The following is an 18,803-nucleotide window of genomic DNA, read 5'->3' on the forward strand; positions in this document are numbered from 1 at the left end:
GTCGTATATAAAATTTATCTAAATTAGATGGGTGGTAAAATTATATAAAACTATCCTGCTGTATCTGTGATTGGTAAAATTGAGACCCCTGACCATTCTGCATATTCCTAACCCAACTTGGGCATATTGGTGGTCATTAATTCATCACAGAATACCTACTCTAGCATACTACTTTTTGCTTTAACTTACTGTGGAGGGATATTAAAATCCATGATTTGATGACAGTACAGCAGGTTTAAGGGGACATGGTAGGACTAGTGTTTATGCTATGTTAGCATACATCAATTTTAGTCCAATGTGGAGCTTGGATATTTTGTATACCTTGATAGATCCATAGCTTTTCAGTATTAAAGACTTGATAATACAGGCTACTTGATACGTTTATATATTTATACTTGGAGGTTGGAGAAACTATCCTTAATTTCAGAAGAGTTCGTAACTTTTCAGGAATAATAATTTTTGCACCTTTCCTTTATACTTGTCAAGTTCTGTGTAGATTGTGTAGATGAAATTTTAGCTTATGGAAATATTATGCAATGGCAACATTTGTTTTCATTAGTGTTTCCCTGCTCTGAAGGAAACAAAGTAATTTTTTCTATATTTATTATATTTTACATTATTTTCTTTATTTTAAAACACCTTAAATTATGTCTTAAATTAGTCTTTCAAAACATTTGAAGGAGGTAAGTAACAATATCACTCTCACGGACAAAGACAAAATTAGAAATAGGTGTTGGTTTTTTTTGTTTTTGTTTTTGTTTTTTTTTTGAGATGGAGTCTCGCTCTTTCACCCAGGCTGAAGTGCAGTGGCGTGATCTCAGCTCACTGCAACCTCTGCCTGCCGGGTTCAAGCAATTCTCCTGCCTCAGCCTCCTGAGTAGCTGGAATTACAGGTATGCACCACCACGCCTGGCTAATTTTTTTGTATTTTTAGTAGAAGAGGGGTTTCTCCATATTGGCCAGGCTGGTCTCAAACTCCTGACCTTGTGGTCCGCCCGCCTCGGACTCCCAAAGTGCTGGGATTACAGGCATGAGCCACTGCACCCGACTGAGAAATAGATGTTTCTTTCAGCCCTGTGATAAGTTAATTAAATTGAATGTATGTCATTGGTTAATGTTTTTTTTTTTCAAAGCTCACACAACATTTTAGCCTTGAATATTGCTAGAAACTTAGATTTTTTTTTTTTTTTTTCCTTTTGAGATGGAGTCTTGCTGTGTCACCCAGGCTGGAATGGGGTGGCATGATCTGGGCTCACTGCAGCCTCTGCTTCCGGGTTCAAGTGATTCTCCTGTCTCAGCCTCCCGAGTAGCTGGGATACAGGCGCCTGCCACTATACCCATCTAATTTTTGTATTTTTTCTGGAGACAGGGCTTTTCTATGTTAGCCAAGGTCTCAAACTCCTGGCCTCAGGTGATCTGCCCGCCTTGGCCTTCCAAAGTGCTGGGATTACAGGCATGAACCACTGCTGTCAGCTGAAACGCAAATTTTTTTTTGTCATATTGTGTTTTATTATAGTATGTGTAGTGTATACTAACTTAAAGGGAAACAATGTAATCAAAATGATGATCATGGGGAAAATGGCATCTTGCTTTAATCTTCAACTTAAAGTTACTCTTAATAATCCGTTTATACCATTATGTCAAATTTTAGTCATCCCTGCAGAATTTTAGACAAATGAAAACAGACAAGGTGACACCAAAGAGTTAAGCACAGAAAGTGATATTGATTAAAAAGTTGAAAGTAAAAATCTACCTTGGCTAGAACTGAACATTCAGATCCATCTCTCCAGAGGAAAATCTAACTTGAATCATAATGGTTCATATTTTGACTAGTTTATACCATATCAATTAGCAACTTATGACTTGAAAATACTTTGAAACTTAGATATTTATATTGAACTGTTTATACACTTCAGCAACAGATAATGGGTGATCTTACTTGAGACTAAAAACAGCTAACATTTGTTTCTTAACTGTGTTACTCCCTTAAAACATATTTGCAAATTTGTTTTTTCTCTTAGTATAACAAGAGGATTGCCTGATCCAGCCAAGATGCAGAGCACTTCTAATCATCTGTGGCTTTTATCTGATATTTTAGGCCAAGGAGCTACTGCAAATGTCTTTCGTGGAAGACATAAGGTTGGTACAGAGAAAACTTTGAAGACCTTTTATCACTGTATGTATTTTGTTCTGAGATGCATGCTTACGCTAAAATGTGTGACTTGGTGATTTTGATCCCTTTGTCTGAAGAAATTGTTTTAATGATTTTTGTGGTTATTTAAGGCATAGCTGTGTCAGGCAGTGAACTATCTACCCAGTGGTGGCAGAGATTAAGTGTTAGTGAGTGGAGGGAAACAGATTGGTTGAAAATGGACTGGGAAAGATTACTGCAGCTCCCCTATGGTAGAGAGTGATTTCACTGACAGAAGTTCAGTGTAATGAGTTGAGGTAGCATTTGATGTGGCATTTTGGATGGTAGGGAGGCAGATGTGTAGTTGGAGGGGAACTCACAGGTGTTTCTGATAGGCTCTGGTAAGGGTAAGTACCCCTACTAAAACAGCATCCTACAAAGCAGATGGGAGTAAAATGAGATTCTCAACAAGGAGCCCAGGTTGAAAAGACCATATTTTCGTATAAGGTAATCAGAACCTGGTAGTGGAGGTGGGAATAAAATAAGATTATTCCCAGAGGCACTTCAAGAACCAAAAAGGATTTTGTGTCAGATTCAATGTGGAGGATGAAATTAAAAATAGTTAAAATAATTTAAAATGAAGAAATCGAAGATAATTAAACTTCCTATTCTGGGAAAGACGCTGGAAAAATAGAGTCTATTCTGGGAAAGAAGCTGGAAAAATGGAGTACACAGTTCATAATACAAATAATAACTAATTTTGCAGTGCTATGAATTTGTTTTGGAGCTGAATGATGTTTGGAGCTTCCTAAGTCCTTATTTTCAGAAATAGGGCCCTAAAGTTTTAGTAGAGAGGAATTGCTTCCTCTTTTCCTGTATTCTTGAGACTACCAGTCAGTTCTGTCAGTGATGATGAGATAAGCATACATCGGGGAGCGGCTGTTTCCTCTGGGGAGAGTATATTGACTATAAACACCCTTTATGGCTCATAGAGAATGAATCAGAAGTACCATACGGACAACTTTTAGCTTTCCTCTCCCTGTATCTAGAATTATCCACAAGCTCTGGATTCTTACTCAGATTACTTGTGATCGATCCTGGGTACCCCATCCTAGAAATTGCTTTTGTTTTATGCCAAAGAGAAAATGACTAGTGACTCAGAATTTAGCATTGAGAACACATCTGATCATCTTATCTTCCTGTAGTCCAAATTAACAAACTTTTAATTATCACTTGGTATGTGTCAGGCACTGTGGCAGACCTAGTGAATATAACTATAGCTAATGTGCAGTCCCTGGACACAGTTTCGGGTTTAGTAGCAGGATGGATTAGAAAGGAAGTAAATTGGAAGCTGATGGGATGAGAGATAGTCAATAGTGATAGAGACTGGATGAGACATATTGAAAGGGCCTGGCACTAGAAGTTACGTCACATATCCTGCTCCTCTTTCCTTACTTAAATACTCTGTGCTTCATGTAAATGACTACACATAGTATGCACTCTATAAATGTTTGCTGAATGAAAAAATGAGTGAATGAATGAGGACTGATTAGACTACCCCAAGACAATCTGAAGCTCTCCAAAGGAAACAAATATGTACCCATTATAGTGTGGAAATCTAAAATGAGGATTTGAGAAATATAAGAATTAATTAAAAGATTGCCACATCGGACATAGTGGCTCACGCCTATAATCCCAGCACTTTGGGAGGCCAAGATAGGTGGATTGCTTGTGTCTAGGAGTTTTGAGACCAGCCTGGGCAACATGGCAAAACCCTGTCTCTACTAGAAACACACACACACACACAAACACGTGTGCGAAAAAGATGGCCAAGGCCCAGTCTAATATTTAGTCCCCAACAGTTTTCCTAGGAAGGTGCTTTGAGAAACCAAGTTTGTTCTTAATGACGGCAATTTCAAGTGTTTAGGACTATATCCTCCAAAAAATCCTGCTTCCCTTTAACTATTTAAGGATTTTTACCATGATATTAACCCTTTTATATTATTTCTTAGAATGACCGAATTCTTACATTTATTACTTGTCATTCAAAGTATATTACCTACTTAATCTCTTTTTCATTAAATTGCTTTTAGTTACTAATGTATGAGTGTGGATGTGTATATTCATGGTGAAGTTGAAGGGAAGAGAGTTGAAGGATATGTTGATCTGCACATATGGATATATACACACACACATATATATATGGAATATATATATATGGATCTCTATTATTTGTATACACTTTGACTTAGTGAATAATAGATGACTGTGTAGGTGAATAAAGGGAAAATGGTACGTTTCCACCTATATCCCGATAATCTCACAGGCATGATGTAGTCTACACAAGTTTGGAAAATAATGACCGTGAGGTCAGTGGGTATATTGCAAAATTGTATTATTTTCCCTGCTTGCTCCTCTGTTAGGTTTCTCCTAGTTTTAGACTGAGTTTGAGGTCTGTCTCAGCTTAAGAAAAATCACTCTGTTGGGTGATATATAGATTTGGCAGTGTCTTTACCCTTACTGAACTAAGGGAAAAACAGTGGAACTGAACTATAGTTAAATTCTTCTCTTTTCATATGTCTGAAAATGGTCATTGGCTCTTTCATCTTTCATTTTCCTCTAGAAAGAATATATATCAATTTGTGCATTTTGCATGACCAGGGTGAGGGGAATCACATAGGATTATGAAGCAGTTAAATGGCCTTAAGAAAAGGATCATGCGATTCTGGAGTGAGAGAGGAGGATGATAGCTCCAAGTGGTGAATCTGTGGAAAGTATAAAGAAGGCTCCAAAGCAGGAACAGTACAGAGGTCCTGATAGAGATGAAATGTCGTTAGCCATGAAATGTGCTTGAAACCCAGGCTCAAAGAGAAAAGGATTTTCCTGCTTGCCCTAGGGAAGTTCAACCTTGGATGAATGGGGGGAAATGTAAGGCTAAACTCAAGATCTGGACTGGCCACGAGGGAGAGGCTTGCTCATTAGAGTGATTGGAAGGAAGTGAGAGGGTCTGAAAGAGAATCTTAAAGGAAGGTTAATAAGAAGAACATACGAATATGATATTTACCTGAAATGTAAGCGTATGTTTAGAACCTCTAAGATTCCCTCCCAACTACAGCTGTGCTTTGTAATTTTGTGTGTGATCTACTTCAGTAGGTCATGAAAGAGTGAGAGTGGGATGCTGCGATACATCAGTAGAGAAGAAGAAATAAATGCCTTTAATCCTCTAGAGAGGGTCTGTGAAGGAACAGCCTGCCCTGGTCATCTAGGTAGAGTTGCAGAAAGTAACCCAGGGCAGCAGGGGTAGAATCCAACCAGGAAGTCTGCTTTAGCCTCGCTCTGCAACTCCTGCTTTCCCCACTCCCCTCCCCAACATTGTCCTAGCTACAAAATAATTCTGAAAAGTTGATTGCATTACTTTGATATTCTTAATAAAAATCTCATAGGTGGAATATAGTGCTCAGTCTCTCTGTCCTGCTTTGATTTGTTTAAAATTATTAGGCCTTGGAGAAGCTCTTGTGAGTTTCACTTTCTATTTCCTCTCTAAAAGATGATTTTGCTTTTGATATTATTATAGCTTTTATCTTCCGATGTGTGACTATTTTTGCCCCACTGTATCCTCATGAAAGCTTTATGATATGAAAGAAAATATCCATTTCTAAATTCCAAAAGGTGTAATTTGAAAGAAATGTTGAGCAGTTAATTGATTCATTTTAACTTTTTAGAAAAGTCAAGAGTCCTAGTACAGATTCCCTGTGCCTAAAAGATGCACGATGTTCTATCAGAAAATAAGTTGCAATAACTAGTTTTAATGCTACCTTTTAATCTCTTTTACAATATTATGAATAAGTAAAACATTTCTCTCTTTTTTTTTAAAGAAAACTGGTGATTTATTTGCTATCAAAGTATTTAATAACATAAGCTTCCTTCGTCCAGTGGATGTTCAAATGAGAGAATTTGAAGTGTTGAAAAAACTCAATCACAAAAATATTGTCAAATTATTTGCTATTGAAGAAGAGGTAAGTAGTAAAACTTTAGTTAATCTTACATTTATTGTAGTTATGAGTCAAGAGATAGAACCTAATATTAAAAAATGGATTTTTTTAAAAAAACTGTTGAAAATTGGGGTTTGTACAACCAAATACTCTATCCTAAAGGATTCTTGAATACATAGAACAATAGAAATAAAATATCATAAAAATGGAATCAGAAACAGTAGTATAAGAAATCAAAGGGGGTGGCCAGGTACGGCTGGGTGTGGTGGCTCATGCCTGTAATCCCAGCACTTTGGGAGGCCGAGGCAGGCAGATCACGAGGTCAAGAGATTGAGACCAGCCTGACCAATATGGTGAAACCCCATCTCTACTAAAAATACAAAAATTAGTTGGGCGTGGTGGTGTGCACCTGTAGTGCCAGCTACTTGGGAGGCTGAGGCAGGAGAATTGCTTAAACCTGGGAGGCAGAGGTCACAGTGAGCTGAGATCGTGCTGCTGCACTCCAGCCTGGCAACAGAGCAAGACTCCATCTCAGAAAAAAAAAAAAAGAAAGAAAGGATCACTTGAGCTCAGGAATTCGAGAACAGCCTGGGCAACATGGCAAAACCCTGTCTCTGTAAAAAATACAAAAATTTGCCGTGCGTGGAGGTGTGCACCTGTAGTTCCAGCTACTCAGGAGGCTGAGGTGGGAGGATCACCTGAGCCTGAGAGATCAAGGCTACAGTGAACCATATTGTGCCACTATACTCTAGCCTGGGTGATGGAGTGAGACCCTGTCTCAAAAAATTAAAGAAATAAAGAAATGAAAGGGTATTGAATATGGTTACCAGTATTATTACTAGAAAAAGACAGGTAACAAGTTAAATCAATAATTATAAAAAGAAAAAATAATTATAAAAAGAAAAAAATTAAACTTTAAAAAATATAAAAATTTTTTATTTTGCGAAAGAATAAAAATTTCAAGAGTCCTAGAGTTTAAGATATGAAGTCCAATTATAAAAGAATTGATTTTTTTAAGGGGAAATGGTGGATGTAAGAATGTCATTAGGAAAGGTAATCTAGAAATAATGGAAATAGAAATTATTTTAATCCCTTTAAACGAGCAATCAATAAAGTCTTTGAGGAAAAAATGTAGTTTATACTCTTTAGTGATTTTATTTTTAGTGATTATTTCTTAGGAAGTAAACAGAAATATAATTTTATGCATAAAAATTTAATTGGCATGCTGTTTATAATAAAGAGTGGTTAAATAAGTTGAATAAATTAGAATGTGTGGCAGATAGTTACCTGGAATTAGCCAAACTCAAGGTTAAGAGCATAGCCTTCCAGACTGCCAAGTCTGCTCAAGACTTCTGATACCAATTGCGAAGGAGTTTGGCAAACTGCACAGAGAGAACAGTTCCCATAAGACTACCCTCACATCATACCAGCTGGATGCAAATATGGGGGTTGCCCATGACACTCAGATTTGGTAATTTGCTGGAAAGTAGAATGACTCACAAAACTGAGGAGAGTGCTATACTTACAATTACTATTTTATTGTAGCAAAAAGATGGAAGTTAGAACCAGCCAGAGGAAGAGACACAAAGCGTGGAATGTGGGAGGGTTCCAAACTTGAAGCTTCTTTGTCCTGAGGGACACATTACTGTCTCAGCATTGATGTGTGACAGTATGCGTGGAGTTTTGCCAGTCAGGGAAGCTCACCCAAGCCTTTGGTGTCCAGGGTTTTTACTGAGGCTGGATCACTTATTGCCTGTATTGCTGACCTTTAGTCCCCAGCCCCTTCCAGAGTTTTGGGGTAATTCCTTTAGTCTCCATTTCCTCTGGAGGGCGGAACTCATACGGTGTGTTCTAAAGCCCCCATCATAAATCATGCTGTTAGAATCTCCAGTGGCCAAAGCCCCCAGAGGAACAAAGACAGAAGTCTTGTTCTTTCAGATAGGACATTTCAGGGGCCAGAGATCACTTTCCAGTAGCCAGGGGCAAAGCCTGACTTCTCTTTGGGTAAAGTTAATTTTACCACATAGTAGTTAAGTGGTAATGAAAAGAGATATTTACCAAAATTTTAATCTTCTCAAAACACCTTATATATGATGTTATGTGAGAAGAATCAGGATTAAAAATATATATGTAGTATGATGTTAATATATACAGTGTAATATGCAAACAGCATTATGTATCTATGACATTATTTGATTCATAGAAAAAAGACTGAAAAAAAATACACCAAAATATTAATTCATTATCTCCAGGTAATGGAATTATGTATACTTCCCAGATTTTCAACAATCAACATATATCATCATTTAAAAGCAACAGGTTTTTTTTTCTTTTTTTTTTTTTTTTTTTTTTTTTTTTTTTTTTTTGAGACGGAGTCTCACTTTGTCACCCACCCAGGCTGGAGTGCAGTGGCGCGATCTCGGCTCACTGCAAGCTCCGCCCCCCCGTTCACGTCATTCTCCTGCCTCAGCCTCCCGAGTAGCTGGGACTACAGGCGCGCACCACCAAGCCCGGCTAATTTTTTGTATTTTTAGTAGAGACGGGGTTTCACCACGTTAGCCAGGATGATCTCGATCTCCTGACCTCGTGATCCGCCCGCCTCGGCCACCCAAAGTGCTGGGATTACAGGCATGAGCCACCGCGCCCGGAAGTTTTTTTTTTCTATTACAATTATTTCTCTCTCTCTTTTGAAATGACTGCCAGAAAGTAATTTAAAATATTTTATAAAAGTGTTTTGGAGATATGTAGAAAAAAATTATAAAAGAAAGGATAAAAAGTTGGAGATGAATAGTAGATTTTAAGACTCATTCACATTTTCAGGCTCTGAAATTGGTGTGCATCTTATAATCATTGTGTATATGTAATTTGATGGTATTTCTTTTTCCCCGTAAAGCTGTTATTAAATTGATGAAGCATTATAATCAATGGTATGTTAAAATTAAGGTTTAAAACAAATGAGCAGCTCAGATGCAAATGAGCAGACTGGAGCTTTGCTGTGAGAGGGACCACTCAGCTGTTCTGCTCCCCATTTATTTTTAAGGATAGGACTCCATTCCTTGAAGTAACAGTAGTCATCATAAGAAAATTTTCATTTTAAGAGGTTAGAAGAGCTGTTGCCCTAAATGTGCTGTTATACATAAGAAATTCAACACTGGCGTGATGTCTCACGCCTGTAATCCCAGCACTTTGGGAGGCCGAGGCGGGCGGATCACAAGGTCAGGAGATTGAGACCATCCTGGCTAACATGGTGAAACCCCATCTCTACTAAAAATACAAAAAAATTAGCTGGGTGTGGTGGCACGTGCCTGTAGTCCCAGCTACCTGGGAGGCTGAGGCAGGAGAATGGAGAATGGAGTGAACCCGGGAGGCAGAGAGTCGAGATCGTGCCACTGCACTCCAGCCTGGGCAACAGAGCAAGACTCCGTCTCAAAAAAAAAAAAAAAAAAGGCCGGGCGCGGTGGCTCAAGCCTGTAATCCCAGCACTTTGGGAGGCCGAGACGGGTGGATCACGAGGTCAGGAGATCGAGACCATCCTGGCTAACACAGTGAAACCCCGTCTCTACTAAAAAATACAAAAAAACTAGCCGGGCGAGGTGGCGGGCGCCTGTAGTCCCAGCTACTCGGGAGGCTGAGGCAGGAGAATGGCCTGAACCCGGGAGGCGGAGCTTGCAGTGAGCTGAGATCCGGCCACTGCACTCCAGCAAGGGGGACAGAGTGAGACTCCGTCTCAAAAAAAAAAAAAAAAAAAAAAAAAAAAAGAAAGAAAGAATTTCAAGTGACTGGGTGTGGTGGCTCAAGCTTGCAATCTCAGCACTTTGGGAGGTTGAGGCAGGCAGATTGCTTGAGCCCAGAAGTTCGAGACTAGCCTGGGCAACATAGTGAGACCCCATCTCTACAAAATAATAGAAAAATCAGCCAAGCATGGTGGAGCATGTCCGTACTCCCAGCTACTTGGGAGCTGAGGCAGGAGAATCACTTGAACCTTGGAAGTGGAGGTTGCTCTGAGACAGAGCAAGACTGTCTCAAACAAAAAAAGAAAAGAAATTTAAGATAATTTTAAGACCGGGCACGGTGGCTCAAGCCTGTAATCCCAGCACTTTGGGAGGCTGAGACGGGCGGATCACGAGGTCAGGAGATCGAGACCATCCTGGCTAACACGGTGAAACCCCGTCTCTACTAAAAAATACAAAAAACTAGCCGGGCGAGGTGGCGGGTGCCTGTAGTCCCAGCTACTCGGGATGCTGAGGCAGGAGAATGGCATGAACCCAGGAGGCGGAGCTTGCAGTGAGCCGAGATCTGGCCATTGCACTCCAGCCTGGGTGACAGAGCAAGACTCCGTCTCAAAAAAAAAAAAAAAAAAGATAATTTTAACAAAACCATCATAACATTGTACCAATGATTTTGTAGTTCAGATTTAGCTACTTTTTACTGTGGTTTGTCTTCAAAAACAAATCCAGCTTCTTAATAGGAATTTGGAAAATGTTAATTCTTTTTCTTTTTCTTTTTTTTTTATTTATTTATTTTTTGAGATGGAGTCTCGCTTTGTCGCCAGGCTGGACTGCAGTGGCGCAATCTCGGCTCACTGCAACCTCCGCCTCCTGGGTTCAAGTGATTCTCCTGCCTCAGCCTCCTGAGTAGCTGGGACTAGAGGCGTGTGCCACCACACTCAGCTAATTTTTGTATTTTTAGTAGAGATGGGGTTTCAGCATGTTGGCCAGGATGGTCTCAATCTCTTGACCTCGTGGTCCGCCCACCTCAGCCTCCCAAAGTGCTAGGATTACAGGCGTTAGCCACCACGCCTGGCTGGAAGATGTTAATTCTTATATGTGTATGGTCAACAGATACTGAATCTCAGGTGAACCTAAGTGCTTTCATCATTGTAACAAATCCTACATTTAAATGAAATCAGATAAGTACTGACATATAATCAAAATTTATTTTTTTTGTTGATTCGCAATCAATGATTTTTTTTTTTTCAGACAACAACAAGACATAAAGTACTTATTATGGAATTTTGCCCATGTGGGAGTTTATACACTGTTTTAGAAGAGCCTTCTAATGCCTATGGACTACCAGAATCTGAATTCTTAATTGTTTTGCGAGATGTGGGTATGTTTATTTATGTGATTTCATTTATATATAAAATTTAATAACAGAATTTTTTAAAAACATCTTACATTCAAAACTAAAGACCTTTATGCAATGCTTCCTTAGATATGACACCAAAAACACAAATACCAAAAATAAATACATAAATTGGACTTCATCAACATTAAACATTTTTGTGCCTCAAAGGACATCAGGTAAGTGAAAAGACAGCCCATAGAATGAGAAAAAAAATGTTTGTAAATCATACACCTGACATGGAATTTTTATCCAGACAAGTCAGCAATAAAAAGCCAAATAACCCAGTTTAAAAATGGGCAAAGGATTCACATAGACATTTCTCCAGAGAAGATACACAAGTGGCTAACAAGTACATAAAAAAGGTTCAACGTTAATTAATCAATTAATAACCAACATCATTGGTTATTAGGGAAATGCTCATCAAAACCACAATGAAATACCACTTTATACCAATGAAAATGACTAATATCAAAAAGACAAACAGGGCCAACCATGGTGGCTCACGCCTGTAATCCCAGCACTTTGGGAGGCGGAGGCAGGCAGATTGCTTGAGTCCAGGAGTTCAAGATCAGCCTGAACAACATAGTGAGCCCCTGTCTCTACAAAAAATAAAATAAAAAATAGCCAAGCATGGTGGCATGCACCTGTAGTCCCAACTACTCGGGAGGCTGTGGTGGGAGGATAACTTGAGTCCAGGAGATTGAGGCTGCTGTGAGCCATGATTGTACCACTGCACTTCAGCCTGGGCAACAAAGCAAGACCCTATCTCAAAAAAAAAAAAAATTGAACAACAAGAAGTGTTGGCAAGAATATGGAGAAATTGGAATCCTCATACATTGCTGGTAGGATTGTAAAATGATACAGCCATTCTGGAAAACAGTCTAGAAGTTCCTCAAAAAGTTCAATATAGAATTATTTAACTTTTGACCAAATGACCCAGCAATTCCACTGCTACGTATATACCCCAAAGAATTAACATATCCATATAAAAGCTTGTACTCCAGTGTACTTAGCAGCATTATTCATAATAGCAAAAAATAAAAAATGAAAACAGCCCAAATGTCCCTCAACTGATGAATAGATAAACAAAAATGTGGTATGTCCATACAATGGAATATTATTTGTTTACAAAAAGATACGAAGTAGTTATATATGCTACAACATGGATGAACCTGAAAACATGTTAAGTGAAAGAAGCCAGACGCAATATTATGTGATTCCATTTATATGAAATGTCAAGAATAGGCAAATCCATAGAGACAGAAAGCAGATTAGTGGTTGCTGGGGGATCAGGAGAAGATGGAGTTGGGTATGAGATGTCTTTTTGGTGTGACAAAAGTATTCTGAAATTAGTGGTGATGGTTGTACAACTCTGACCATACTAAAATTGACTGAATTGTACACTTTAAAAAGGTGAATGTTGTGTGTGAATTATATCTCAGTGAACCTATTTTTTAAAAAAAATACTGCAATCAAAGGAAATAACATCTTAAAATAAATGAATCAAATATTCGAGGTATGGGGAAAAGTCAAGTGATAAAGAAGGTAAAAGATTGGTGGGAATTCTTGAACTTGACACTGGAAGCAGAGTGATTAGTTAGTTGAGGACACAATGAGAGAGAAACAATATTACTAGTATGCTACAGCCTGTTTAATCAAATAGGAATTAGGGATATGATATCTTCCTAAGTATACTGGTAGTCCTGAGTTTTAATAATTATACATTGATACCCCTAAACCTTTTACATATTTTGAATTTGAACATTCATCTATCAGCCGTCAAGCAAATGTATAAAGTTATCACTAAGTGGCAGTGCCTGTCAGTTAGACAAAGTAGCTTAATTTCAGCAAAGTAGACAACTTTGCCCTTAAGAAAAGAGAAAAGAAAATGGGCTTTTTGGAATAGCGTCAAGCATATGAGAATACATGTTTATGGAAACAAGTTTGACACTTTGCTGTTTTTCTGTTTCTTTTTTGCTGTTTTACATATTGAGTCCAGTTTACTTTTTAGGGAATTTTTCTCGCAAGATAAAGAAATATAAAACTCTGGTGAAAGATTGATATCTTTTTTGGGAATCTTTATTATTTTTATGTTTAAACAGTCACCCACATATATATAACCAAAGTAATTCAAGAAATCATATGCTTAAGACTGTTTTGTTACATTTTCCTGGTAGTACTTAAGAGACACTGGATTCTTCCTTAGACCACATTAATTTTTATCATTCTAAAACTTCTTATAACTAAAGCATAAGATATTATATATGTTTATTTATTATCTATTCTTTGAGTAAAATTACTTTGAGCCAAATTATGGAAAAATTTATATTAAGTTTGAGTGACTATATCAATGAATTTGAGACATGCACACATACACCTAAATACATTATGACTTCTTTTGTTTTATATTGTTGAAGTGGGTGGAATGAATCATCTTCGAGAGAATGGCATAGTGCACCGTGATATCAAGCCAGGAAATATCATGCGTGTTATAGGGGAAGATGGACAGTCTGTGTACAAACTCACAGATTTTGGTGCAGCTAGAGAATTAGAAGATGATGAGCAGTTTGTTTCTCTGTATGGCACAGAAGAATATTTGGTAAGTCATGCATCGCTAATATTTTCATTTAAAGAAGCTTGATATATTGTAATTATAATTGGGTAATTGATCAGCCAATTCACTATAAAATACCATTTCCTTTTTATGACAAAAATTAAATTTTCTATTCTAATGAATATGTGTAACATGGGAAATTAGGTACTCGTTTCCAAGGGTGCAGTTATTTTTCTGTTAAAAATTCTTGAAAGTTTTATAGCACCCTTAAATTCTTGAGTTTTACTGATGCTATGGATCTGTATCAGAAGGATCCCTTTTTTTGATGAGGAGTCAGTATATTACAAGCTTGTTATAATACTGTTTTTTATATATTCATTATGTTTATGAAACAGATAATTTTATTTGGGGGAGTTTGGTTATTGAATGACTAAAAGGACCATTGTTAGAAACACACACGCACAAAATTCCCCTGAGAAGATCTAACTTGAAATTTTAGAAAGCTAGAAAAGCTCTGTGGTTGAAAAAGTTTATGTAGGTGTGTTTTTGTAAAGTCAGTAAATATTTGAAACACTTAAGAAAATATACTTAAAAGTAAATAGTTTTAACATGTAATGAGGAAGTTTAATATATATAGCTCACTAATTGTTCATGGCTCTGGATTTTGTCTTAAAAGTCATAGAATCTATGACTTTTTTGCATTTGGATTGTGCGGTTGTAGTTTTATAAGATGCAAGATATCTACCACCCCCTGTAGCTTTATTCAGAGTATTCTAAGTGGCATGAACTAAGTGTCTTAAATTGTTATCCTAACTATTGGTAACCCCAAAATGATCTGTAGATATATGTGATGATCTTTTAGATAAGAGTACCTAAGAATGGGTCAGACGCAGTGGCTCATGCCTATAATTCCAACACTTTGGGATGCCGATGATTGCTTCCTCGGCAGGCAAAGGATTGCTTAAGCCCGGGAGTTCAAGACCAGTCTGGGCACAATGACAAGACCCCATCTCTGCAAAAAATTACAAAATTAGCCAGGCATGGTGGTACACATCTGTACTCCCAGCTACTCATGAGGCTGAGGCAGAAGGATCCCTTGAGCCCAGAAATTTGAGGCAGCAGTAAGCTGTGATTGCACCACTGCAATCTGGCCTGGGCTACAAAGCGAGACCCTGTCTCTTAATTTTTTTTTAAAAAAAGTACCTGACCCAGGCACGGTGACTCATGCCTGTAATCCCAGCACTTTGGGAGGCCGAGGTGAGCAGATCACAAGGTTGGGAGTTTGAGACCAGCCTGGGTAACATGGTGAAACCCCATCTCTACTCAAAATACGAAAATTAGCTGGGTGTGGTGACGTGTGCCTGTAATCCCAGCTACTTTGGGCGGTTGAGGCAGAATTGTTTGAACCTGGGAGGTGGAGGTTTCAATGAGCCGAGATCATGCCACTGCATTCCAGCCTGGGTGACAGAGCGAGACTCTGTCTCGGGGGGGGGGGGGGGGAAGGTACCTAAAAATGGATTTTATTCATTCATTGCACAAATATTTATGAAGTGCCTACTATATACCAGATACTGTTCTAGGTGCTCAGACTCTAGATACATGATATTCCTGCTCTTATGGAGCCCACATTCTGGTAGGGAAAAAAGATAATTAACAAGTAAAGTAAATTCAGATCATTAAAGTTTAGCAAAGACAATAAATTAAAGTGGTAAGATAAAGAGTGACTAGCAGGAGAAAGATAGCCTGGGAAAGCCTCCTTTAAGGACTAAATGAACTGACACTGAAATGATAAAAAGAAGCAAGCCAGGCACACTGTTCTGACTGCTGTGCTGTGGCCATTCCCTGGCCCTGTGGAAGCTACCTCACCCTGCAGTAAAGAAACTCAACCACCACCAGTCCTCATACTCCTCGGCAGTTCCCTCCATCTCTACTTGCTGTGTACTACTGAACCCTACTGCATCGGTCTAGCCTCCTCTCCCCTACGTAGACGTGTGTTATTGAGGGCCCAAGATGCCTGTGGGGTCCTCTGGCTGTCTGAGTTGTGACGTGTGAGCTGCTTTGTGATGCAGTGGACTCCCTGTCATTGTGGATCTGGAGAATGTGTCATAGAACATAGATGGCAGAGGGAAGTACAGTTGTAATGAATTCACCTTCAAGCTTCCTGAGACTCTTGGCTGGAACAGAGACAGGACTCAGATGTTTCTGGCAAATGGAATCAGGCTTCATATCCTGAATTCTCCATGAGAATGTAAGTGCCACAAAAGCAGGGACTTTCATCTTAGCCTGCCGAGAACACCAAGCAGAGTTAGACAAGAGGAAATCACCTCTTGCCTGCTCCTTTCTCTGTCCTACGTGACATTTGTGCTTTTGCTGTTATCCTTTTGTCTCTTCCTGGCCCTCAGCGTGTGACTGAGTCAACGCACATCTTCATTCTCATTTCTCTGTTGGTGGTCTTCTCAGTTATATTTGGCTAGACCATGCTTTCTGCTTCTAGAAGCAACACTGCTGAATTCACACCAGAGCTTTGGTACAAGGCAGCTTCCTGATTCGTTCACTTCCCCAGCTCAGACATTCCCCTTCTCTTTTCTCTTACAGCAGTGAGCCTCCAATAAATAGCTCAAGGCCATGTTCTCCCAGACTGCCTCCTTTCCAGTAGCAAGCTCGAGCCAGTGTCCTTCAAATTCAATTATTAGATAAAATAACTTCTTCAAAAATTCAATTTCTCTCTCTCTTTCTCTTCTCTTTCTCTCACCCCGTACTTTTTTTCCCCATCCCCACTTTCTGTAAGAACAGCCTATTTCTAAAAGCTAGTTCACCAGCCCCAGCTCCTTGTCTCTGGAGCCCACACTTGTCATGGCCAAAGCCACAGTAGATGAGTGCTCAGGACACTGCCATTCCCAGGAGGGCACTGCTTGCCAAGGTTTACTGCTCTAAGAATGTTCTTGTGCTTCAGTCTGGTTCCATCAGGCCCAGAGAAAACAGGAGCTGTAAAGGCCTGGAGACAAGAATGACCTCAGGAGTTGGAGAAACAGAAAATATGGCAGTTTTGCTGGAATTTAGTGAGTAAAGAGGCAAGTGGAAGGAGTTAGAATTGAAGACGTAATCAAGGGGCTAGCCAGATCAGATAGGCTAGTAGTTTAAACCCTGTCAGACCAATACCCCCTTTTTATAATAAATATTTTGCAGTGTTCCCTTCAGTATCTTGAAATGAAATTCCTAGATAATATAAACCTGCACACTTAATTAAAATAGCATATCTGAATAATGTAAAGGAAAATATTTTATAATAAAATAATAGATATTTAATATGTAAAAATTTAGAAACAGCTTCATGAGCAAACAAATTAAGTAGTCATACATGCTTGTGCCTATATGTAATACCACTTTGAATACAAGTGCTGTGATAACTCATGTTGTATTAGTGAATCACATCACAAATGGTAATATTGTTATTGACATGATTTTCCAAAGTAGTGAACAATTTTTGGTAAAGTTTCTAACTAAACAAAGTGGATTTAAATATAGTTACATTCTTGGAAAAACTGTGCAAAAATGCTTTGTTATATATAAACTGGAGTTCGAAATAGATTTCTCACCTGTACAAGTATCTGACAGAATATTCCAAAGTCATTCAGACTATATATAGGAGGATCATTTTTCAGAACTGTCACATATACTGCAGTATGTCCTTCAGTGTCTGGTCTCCTCCTTTTCCAATCATGATAATTACCATAACAAGCAAAGAGCAGTCCTGTACCAGCCTTCATGAGGTTGCTTCCCCAATACCAACTATTAATCTTTCATGTAACCTCCTGGGAACACAGTTTAGCTTTTGCCTCTAAGACTTTTAAATCAAGAAAAGCAAAACATTAAATAAATTAACTCCAAGTCTGTGCTGTACCCTAGGCTGAAATTTAACTCCAATCTATTTATTTCCTATTTCAGAATGGGAAATACTCAAATACAGTGCGCACCAGAAGTTATAAAATGAGATAAATAATAGTCTAAGACTCAGCAGCCTGGCTGTATTCTGCATTTAATTGAAAACCTCCCTTGTTTTGAAGCTCCCAGGAACTGCAACCCAGATGTTAAATCCTCTCTCTTTTGTATGTTAAAGTCCAAAGAAAACATTCTTCTACTGTTTTTTGTTTTTGTTGTTGTTGTTATTGTGACAGAGTCTCAATCTGTCACCCAGGCTGGAGTGCAGTGGCACAATCTCAGCTCACTGCAAGCTGTGCCTCCCAGGTTCAGGTGATTCTTATGTGCCAGCCTCCCAGATAGCTGGGGTTACAGGTGCACACCGCAACACCTGGCTAATATTTTTGTATATATATATGTGTATTTTTGAGACAGAGTCTCTCTGTTGCCCAGGCTGGAGTGTAGTGGTGCCATCTCAGCTCACTGCAACCTCCACCTTCTGGATTCAAGCAATTCTCCTGCCTCAGCTTCCCAAGTAGCTGGGATTACAGGCGTGTGCCACTACCCAGCAAATTTTTGTATTTTTAGTAGAGATGAGGTTTCACCATGTTGGCCAGGCTAGTCTCAAACTCCTGACCTCAAGTGATCCACCCACCTTGACCTCCCAAAGTGCTGGGATTACAGGATGTGAGCCACCACACACTGTCTCTTCTACTGTTTTTAATATAATGGATATTATCTCAGTAATATAATTCTGAAAACCTTGGAGTAGCTTTATCCTTATGCTTTTCTTCCAGATGCAATAGCCCAGGCCCAGTAACACCAAGCCGGTAGCACATCAGGAGAGAGCTAGTGGGCACAAATGTATCAGACCAGCATGTGTCAAGCCACCCCAAGTTAGTCACTCCCAGGGAATAGCTTCCTGCTATACCAATTAGGCTGTATATTATTGCACCTTGTGAGGAGGTCCGTCTTTGTCTCCTTCTAGAATCACTGTGTCTCCTCTTCCTAGGAGGCTTTATATTCCGGAAGGCGTCAGACCTATCCAGGTACTCTTGGCCTCTTCACTACACCATTTACA

The 18,803-nt window shown here is 38.9% G+C and overlaps 1 protein-coding gene across 2 annotated transcripts in view; it reads left to right on the forward strand.

Moving 5' to 3' along the window:
• Positions 1-18,803, forward strand: part of TBK1 (TANK binding kinase 1) — a 53,763-nt gene that overhangs the window by 1,616 nt on the left and 33,344 nt on the right. For both annotated transcript variants that reach the window (XM_050748418.1, XM_050748417.1), the window contains exons 2-5: positions 2,022-2,139; positions 6,007-6,147; positions 11,103-11,232; positions 13,668-13,849. In XM_050748418.1, coding sequence (XP_050604375.1) covers positions 2,053-2,139; positions 6,007-6,147; positions 11,103-11,232; positions 13,668-13,849 — 540 coding nt within the window. In that variant the 5' untranslated portion in view covers positions 2,022-2,052. The remainder of the gene's footprint in view (positions 1-2,021; positions 2,140-6,006; positions 6,148-11,102; positions 11,233-13,667; positions 13,850-18,803) is intronic.

This window comes from Macaca thibetana, chromosome 11, assembly GCF_024542745.1.
Source record: "Macaca thibetana thibetana isolate TM-01 chromosome 11, ASM2454274v1, whole genome shotgun sequence".
NCBI lineage: Eukaryota > Metazoa > Chordata > Mammalia > Primates > Cercopithecidae > Macaca > Macaca thibetana.